The sequence below is a fragment of the Nomia melanderi genome, chromosome 2 (genome assembly GCF_051020985.1).
Source record: "Nomia melanderi isolate GNS246 chromosome 2, iyNomMela1, whole genome shotgun sequence".
Classification (NCBI taxonomy): Eukaryota; Metazoa; Arthropoda; class Insecta; order Hymenoptera; family Halictidae; genus Nomia; species Nomia melanderi.
Window position 1 is genome coordinate 12,167,856 of NC_135000.1, and position 9,375 is coordinate 12,177,230.

General features: G+C 35.3%; 1 protein-coding gene across 1 annotated transcript in view; it reads left to right on the forward strand.

Annotated features, from left to right (window-relative positions):
• The window catches only part of LOC116430766 (uncharacterized), a 119,692-nt gene extending 114,729 nt beyond the window's left edge, over positions 1-4,963 (forward strand). Inside the window, exon 9 of the mRNA XM_076374316.1 lies at positions 1,204-4,963. Coding sequence (XP_076230431.1) covers positions 1,204-2,012 — 809 coding nt within the window. The 3' untranslated portion in view covers positions 2,013-4,963. The remainder of the gene's footprint in view (positions 1-1,203) is intronic.
• The last annotated feature ends 4,412 nt before the right edge of the window (positions 4,964-9,375 follow it).

Consider the following 9,375-nt stretch of genomic DNA (forward strand, 5'->3'; position numbering starts at 1 on the left):
CGGCATTTCGTAACTTGTCCCTCAAACTGAAAAGGCAAGTGCGGCAAGGAGACGCGTCCACTCGCAATGAACGTTGACGCCTCGGTTTAAACCGCTTTTATTATTGGTTAATTCGCGTAAACGAAGGTCGTAAGTGAAACAGGATACGACAAAGAGAGATACAACCTTAGGCAATGAATATGGGCGTTAATTTCTTATTTGCATCTCACTTCGTCGTATTCTGCTTCATTTGTGACCTTCGTTTACGCGAATCAGCCAATAACAAAAGCGGCCGAAACCGAGGCGTCAACGTTCGTCGCGAGTGACTGTGTACCCTTACCACACTTACTCCTTCAGTTCGAGGGACAAGTTGCCAAATGTTGTTGGAAGACGGCACAGTGCAGCTCTCACGTTAGCTCCATCGACCACCAAGTTAAAAGTGCACAGGGACAAGGGGGTTCTCTTCCACTCACGACATATGGTGATTATTGGCGCGCGGCAGTAACAAAGAACGGAAACGAGGCCGAATGCGTTGTAGTGAGACGTAACGATAGAAAACAAAATTCTCTAGAATTCTATCTCACCGCAGTCTCCTATTCGGCCTAGCTTCCGCCTATTATTATTGCCGCGTGCCAATGACGACTATTCGTCGAAAATCTAGTGGGCCCAAACATCGTGAGTGGAAGAGTTCCCTTGCTTCCTCCTTGCTCAGAAGAATAGTTGCCAAAACTTTTCAGTCGGACAGTATATGCGTGACATAACCGCACGACGGATTAACCCTATGCGGACGAAGATTGTTGAAAGTATACGAAACCTTTTGCAGATTCTGCTAAATTAAACACTGAATACTTAAATCATAGAGGATAAGGAAACTGTATACTGATTTCTTGCTGTTCGAATAGTTAAATCATGTATTTGCAACTTGGTATTTCAAACATGGAAGTTTGATCTCAGTAAAATGCCGACATTCGTCCGCAGAGAGTTAAAAATGTCGTTTCCTCGTGTACATGAAACGTACGATAAAAATGTACCTACATTATATGTCAAAGAAGGGATTCAGGCTATTGATATTTCCAAAATTTGTTTAACAACATCATCTTGGTAAACATTTTGCTGTACATGGTCTTTTATTAGGGAGGCAATCACTTAAAAGCGTAAGAAATCTGATTTGTCTCCATTTGTGTTCGTTATCCAAACGTTTTTTTTTTTTTATCCCTGTTCCAGCATTCGCAGAGGCTCGGGGTTATTCCATCGAGCGTCCGATATATATAAATGCGCTGAGAAAAACGCCACGGAACGAGAAGATCGACACAAGTCTAATTAGTTTGGAATCTCTGAGTGATCGGTCGGTAATGCCATCAGCGGCATCGACATCCACGAACACTATAAAAAGACCAGCGCGTCCTTCGTCGGATTTCCTCGGGCCGGACGTGTCTATGATGGGACCACCAGGTTTCGCGCCGTTGCGTCGCGGGTTTGTAAGCGACGGTCCATTTCCGCCACAACCGTTCGGCTTTGGGGGACCTCCACCACGTTTTCGTCCTATTCCACCAATTCCACCACTTCCAGGTCCTCCACCTATGTTCGGGCCAAGACCGTTCAGGTACGGACCACCGCCACGTCCAGCTATGCCTTCCCTGCCACATAGACCGGGGTTCCCTATTCCAGGTTTTCCACCGCCACCGTGTCCGAATAGAACGCCTGGTGGAAGTAGATTACCACCAGGTCCACCGTCTCGGTTACCCAAACCAAAAATGCCACCACCTCCTCCACCGCCGCCATCTAGGTTGCGCCCAACTGTATTAAGACGCCTCCAGACGCAAAAGCGCAAGCAGCATATAAGAAACAGTATCGTGACGTTGATTAAAAATCGTTCTTCAATTTTTAAACAAGACAGTCAGTCAAGTAGATCATTGCCAAAGCTACTGAAAGAACAAGATTTCACAGTGGACACTTTCGAAGAGAATTTACTGGCCATTTCGGGCCACCCGCACAGACGACCGACGAAAGGGAGGTTTAGTCAAGCCAAGTGACGATATGTTGTTTAGGAGGCATGAGATTAAACGGACAATGTCTCGTGTAAATTGCCATCGTCGAGATTCGGGAAATCTTGATAGCTTAATTGCGAAGGACAGACAGTTGGAAAACTAGATAACTATGACTGCTGACTAGTATGATAATGAAACTTGCTTCGATGTACAAGCTGGAGTTTGAAGTGGAAAGTGTGTGCTACGATTGGTCAGAGTGCGATTCGTGCCCCTCCTTCAGGTCCTTTTTCGTCCGTTCGCGTTCCTTGACACTATTTTAAGAATTATATTCATCTTTAACAGAATAAAGACATTTTGTCGGTGATCAGATGTAATGTTTACTATTCTCTTTTCACAGATTAACTTGTAAGTACAAACTACGATACAGTACTTAGTTAATAATGGGAGATCGAAACTATAAGATAAGTCATTTAAACAGATAATTCAGTTTGTTTTTCGTAGGTTAATTTCAAAATAGTCTCTTTAAACAGTGTATCTAAAACATACATGTTAGAAGCGTTAGTAATGCTGAATATATAATGCGTTCATGTTATATTTTAAATACGTTTGTAAGTACAAAGATAACTTTTATTCAATTATTATTTTATGAAATGCTTTGCTGATACTGTTGCTTACTGATGCAGTTTCTTTCGTATTACGGGTAAAAACACTATTGGTTACTGTTTATTAGGTCATCCGGAAAATATTTTCGATTTTTCAAACTTGACAAATGGATTCCATGAATTTTGCATTAATATCGTAGTTCAATCATTCTATTAATATAATTGTTATCTTTCATTTTTTTGTTATTTACTTTCGAGTAAATGTAGTATACCAGGCTCATAAATAATTTATTTCATTGTATGAAATTATTTGCTAGACTTATGAAACACTTCCAAATCGATATTTGTTTCTACTATGAAATTATCATTAGTAATTCGAAGAAATATTCGATAAGATTTGCTACCCCCACAATCCTGTCATCGTAATTGATTTAAGTCACTTATTGTTTTCACATTATTTAAATATTTTTTCTTTTTTGATGTCGGTGTCCTTTGTTTCTTATGTTTCATTATTATCCTACAACCATTGGCGTTTTTCTTTCTTTTTATATTTCTTTATTTACTTGTTCGTGAATGTTTTTGACATTTTCAGGTAGAATAGGACCTGAACGCTCGATTATCCGAACCAATGATACATCATTCTCATTTAATTTTCTGATGTTAAATTAAAAAACTTCATTGGAAACATTCTGAGTGCTACAAATCAAATTTTTACGAAGAAAATAGTAGCTAGACTGTTTCGTTTGACATTATTTACAAAATTTGATTTTTTTGTTGTTAAATGCGACTGAAAATACAATAATTAAAGTGCATTAGGAGAATACCTATTTTTTATATTTCTCGAAAATTCTATGCGCTATCTTATTGTTGTATAAAAGATTGAATTTGAATTTGTAAACGCTTAAGTGCCAATCCTATTCGTTACTACATTAGGTACTGATACAGTAGATCAAAAATATCTTCCTTTAACTTGTTCCTTTTATTCCTAATTAGAATATACTGCAAGGAAAAATATATGTATGTAGGTAAATTTTTAATTTAAAATAGAACCTCTAATATATCGATCAAACTTATTTGCCAATCTAACACGAGTGTGTCAGACGACTCGTGACTATATCTGTCACTTATTGTCTTCACATTATTTAAATATTTTGATCCAGTCTGCCTAGTAGATACGCCTAAAAGTTTAACACAAAAAGTTCAATATTTTTACTTTTGAGTTCTTTCAAAATGCATCCAATATACCATGAAATATTTATTATAAATAATACTATTACAAAAAATTAAATAATTATAAATATTTTCAGACGATTTTCGTATGTTTCATTCAAAGCAAGACATATGCATGACATTGGAAATATAATATCAAACCATTTAATCGAGTTATTTTAGAAAGATTAAAGAACGTTACTTTTATCTTCAGACATTTATATAACAGTTTTTGAAAATTCCATATTAAAATACATGTTAAAAATTATATTTACAATTCGAAGAGATTAGATTTACTGTACTGCATAACTAGTTGAATATAATTATACAACATATTCTTTACCCAAATATTCAATTTTAACACCATTTTCAATCATTTTAAGTGATCACTAACAATAGTGCGTATATTTAAACTTTATTCTGAATATTTATTAATCAACTAATAATATTCTGATTCTAATTATAAACAAAATATTTTAATATTCAATGATATAATGCTATAAATTTCCGGATGATCTAACAGTTCTACAGAGCTTGTAAATTTCAGTAATTACGCTGTTGTAGGTCCTATACTGCATAATTACACTGCATAATTTACCATGCGACAAATTACATACTCAAGTTTGATGGTTCAGTTGCAAATCTGCTGTATCGCAGGTTTGATGAGCAGTATATCGGAATGTTTTGGATCGTTTAACAATTAATTAAAATGATTTTCTGTTTAGTATAATTTCGAAAGAATAGCGTTAAATTCTATTTGCGATCGAATACACGATACGCGATACATAGTTACCCACGCGCAAAGCTGCGTACCCACGCTAATTCGGTTCGCCTATTCGTTGCGACTCCACGTGCGATTCATCGCACACTAAATTGTCACGTCCGTGCATCTTCTTTCGAATACAGAGACTTGTATATTTTCTACTTAATGAGTGAGGTCTTTAACTCGAACTCAGGCTGAAATACGAGATTATCCAGCTTGAGTTTGAGGTATAGTATCCATTAGTGCTCATTAAGGGCTAAAGCTTGGAATTTTTGTATAGATCGAATATATTGAAATAATTTATATATTGGAAATGAGTCGAAACACTACCTCCTTCAAGTTAATTGTAAGTATGTACAATTCAAATGACTATGAGTCACTTGTATTACTACTATGTATCATTAAAGATGTATAAAACGAGACGATGTTTGAATCCACAATACGAAACAAATTTTACTCTCGCCAGTGAGTGATATGTTCATTGTTTTCAATGGACTAACTGATTGCGCTACATACAGACATACGCTATTAATCAAATGGGGATGAAATTGCAGAACATCTTGGAGAATTGGTGAAAATAGAAGGAAATTGCTATCATAGAGATGACATGTGAATTCTAAACAGGTACGTGCTGCAAGTGAAAAGAGCGTAATAGCAATCACGTCTCTCCTTAATACTTTGTAGGAGAGAAATTGTCATCCGAATCCGAAACAGAATGAATGTTAAAGGCGGAATACTTTATTTTTATAAAAATGGCAAATAAGAATCCAAATGCACACGAGCGGTTTATGGGAAAATATCACAACTTTGACTGTTTTGGAAGAATAGAGATGTAAAATTCTGTTCTCCTTCTTTTATGGGATAGAAAATCTTTATTCCTGTTATTCCAAAACAATCACCAATGCAGCATTTTTCTGCAAACCACTTGTATGCATTTGGTCTAAATCTGTATGTAATGAGTCAATCTTTTGTTTACCAAATTTACCAAAGTAATCTCAAGTTAATAGCATTCCTAAATTATGAAGTTAATGCATATTGGTAGTAACTGGATTTTCCCGGTACAGTGAACTGACAAATTTGTATTGACTATACCGTTCTTACAAGAATTTGCTGTCTTGTACAGTAAAAATGAAACGATCAATAGGCATTGATCATGTTTCATTCAGAGTGCACTGCATTGAGTTTTGACCAGGTAGATGCATTGGTAAATTTCGAGCGTGTTGATCAGGTATGTTAACTTTTTGCAGTTGAATGTCACCATAATGATGACTTCGAGCCGTCATATCTAAAATCGGTAGGTGCAAATGAATAATTTAATTATTTAAATCATGAGAGATTGATACGTGGGTTTCTTCTTTTCTGGTGGAATATTTATAAAACCCTAGAGTAAAAAAACATTTGTAGGTGTAAGAGACGAGAAATTGTTGTCCCAATGATCAGGGTAATCTACCATTGCTAGCGCGTTTAACAATTTTTGGTTTTACTAAATTTATAGCTGTTTGCTGCAAATATTTCCGACTAACCAGTTTAGTGTCACGGTTATTCGCGAAGAATATGACTTGTGAATTTATCCTTGCAATATCCAGTAATCGATAATCCGTGACCGAGTGTTAAAGCATGAAGAAAATGAAAAGGACATGCAAATGTATCGGCAAGGCGAAATTTCTAAATAAAAATCTGGGTGTTCCAGATAGGGAAGCCCGAATATTCCACGATGAGACACATTCTACTACAAAAGCTTTTTTATGAGAATGAATTTATGAAAAAGTAGTTCAACACGTTGGGTTTGGGTAGGTTTAAAACTGTCCCACTTTTTTTGACAGTTAATGCATAGGCGGGATATTTTTTAATTCACCAAATTTAATTGAAATTAGGTTAATATTATTTACGAAAGCTCTGGGACGGACAGGTGCGTGCAACACGTCTTAAGGTCCATTATATTTGAAAAAGTAAGCGTGGGGTGTTAAAAAACACCATCCGACTATTTAACTCTTTAGCTACTAGTATATATTCACAAATGCATCTGTCTAAACGCAAAACAAAAAAAAAAAGTTGAACAAATGCTGATACATTCGTTTCTTATCTATATGTGATGATTTATATAAATAAGACATAAACATAAACATAAATACTCTACGCAGTTGTTTCATCCACGCAATCTCGACAAAATAAATAAAAATCAATAAGCGACCCCCGTTCCCGGCGTAATTCATCAAATCGCTTATTGACGACGTAGTTAAAGGGTTAAAGATTAGTGTAATTCAATTAAATGAAGATTTTTGGATATATTGCACCGAATGCGCACTAACGAAACTTTTTTCACTCCTTGTATTATCGTGGCTGAATTAGCTGTATGGTGCTATGTATTAAATATTTAAAGTATGTTTTTAAAATGTATCTCTATTTAAAATATAAATGAAAGAAAAACGATTATGTTTGACTAACGAGGGAGATCATTTATGTGTTACACGCCGATTTTTATGAAATTTACACAATATTATAGTTTACAAAAACATGTTTGATACGCATTTTTTTATCTGCAATGGTCCATATTTAGAGGGTAAAAAAGACCCTAATTGGGGATGAAAATCTCATGTTCCTCCATATCTCAAAAATTATTTATTTTGCAAAAGAATTTTTTAACAAATTTAACTGTTTAAGCGGTTTTCCAAAATATCAATTTCTACAAATGATATATTACAAACTATTAATTTTTTCTTGTTTCTTCTTGTAAATTATTATATACTGCTTGTAAAAATTTTAATATTAATTTCAGACCAATACCAAAAATGATAACACTTTCAAATTTTTTATTTCATCTCTCCAATTGAAAATCGTTATACAATAATCCCCGTAAAATCATTATTGTAAGGCAAAAACTTTAGCATTGTGTATAATACGTTAATAATTGTTAAATTATATGATGTTCCATATAGCAGCATTATGTCCTGCCTCTTAATAGTTTAGTGTAGACAATTTCAACCTCAGGTAAAAAGGTTTCGTATCGTTAATTGCCATTTCATATAAAACAGAGATCTTCATTCTGTTGTTTCGTGATTCGAAAATGTTCCTTGTAAATGGACTTTATTAGAAAACATGTTCTATCTCGTGTCTCTGATCTCAGAAAAAAACACATCAAGAATCTAATTTTCAAAACAGTTTATTTTTCCTTGAGAATCTCTAAATGTTCTTCGCGTTTTTACTTTCTTCTCGTGACCCTCAATCTTATGAATTTTGTTTTTGAAACCTTTTTGGATAGATTCTTTTGAACATTTATGAAAAACTATTAGAATGCTCCTACAATTTTTAAAACATACATTCCTCTTCAACTTCTTCAGCCTGATTTTTATATAGAATTATATTCACTTATCTAACAACAATAGACCGCTATTCAATGCACCATTAATAACAACATTATCTCAAATAAATTAGTGGTAGTATACTACTGTTCTAATAGAAATAGGTTTAAAGTAAAGGTGTATATATGATTGCCTGTCACAGTTTTAATATTTTGTTAGATATTGAAGTAATAAAAGTACATTATAATATGCGCTGAATCTAAAGGGGTTAATTTAGGTCATCACTTTCTTGCCAACCGATTGCCGAAATCACGTTTTCCTAAGAGAGTATTTCTTCTTCACACTGATTATTTGGCCTTGCGAATGAGAAAAGTTCCTCGTTGCCAAGAAACAAAAAACTTCTGTACTTATCTTTTGTAATGAAGCGTCCTTTTCTTAAGCAGAGAATATCAAATGTTCTTCTTCAAGTTCTATAATTAGATTTCTCATACGAAGCAAAATGAGTAAATCAGTTCAGGTGCTGGGTTAGGTAATTTCGTAGGAGTTTGTGAAAAGGGTTTGCGGTTTTTTGGTGTTTTCTTCGGGCCTTGTTTCTTTGTTTGATGAGATTGAGGAGTTCTTGGTCCGGGGATGGATGGTGAGAGGGATTGTTAGTTGTGATGGTGGCTTTGGAGTAAGCTTTGTTTGTTGCGTTCTGTAGGTTGATAATTTCTGAGTCTATCTCTTGTTTGGAGTTAAGTTTGGGGTTTAGTGTGTGTCTGTTGCAAATTTGTCTGTATTTACTCCAATCAGTGGTTGAGATGGGGTTTGGGATTCTAGGTTTTTTAGTATCTATGGTTAGTATGATGGGGAGATGGTTGGAGGAGAGGTCGTTTATCGTAGTGCATGTTACTTGCTATGGGAGGTTTGTTAGAAATAGGTCTATGAAGGAAGTTCGTTTACCTGGTTGTTTAAAAGTCGGGGTTTGAGGTGAAATTAGATTTAGGTTTGAGGTGTTGAGGAATTTTTTGAGTTCTCTACCGTTTTGGTTTTGGTTGGGGTTTCTCCACCCGGTATGTCTGGCGTTTAGATCGCCACCTAGGAGGAGTAGATCGTTCCTGGTGGATTGCCAGGTTATGGTTATGAAGTCGGGTTGTGTTAGTTTTTGTTTAGAGGGACAGTATGCTGCTCCTATCCTTATTTTGGGTTGGGATTTAGTACGGATGAAAATGGATTCTACGTTTGTTGGTTGATGGTTGGTTTGTATTTTCGTGTGGTATGTCTTCGTTTATAAGTATCGCCACTCCGCCCTCTGCAAAATTTCTATCTTTTCTATAGGTTGAGTAGTTTTGGATTTTAAGGTGGTCTCCTGGTTTTAGCCAGGTTTCTGTGATGAGGGATATATAACGTATATAATGTCTATTGTGTTTTGGTGGAGGAAATGTTGGAGTTCGGTGACTTTGTTTTTAATGCTGGTTGCATTCCAGAGAAGTATGCGGGTAGGGAGATTAATTTTGGTTATTCAAAATTTGTATGATTTTCAGGGTGGCTTGGAG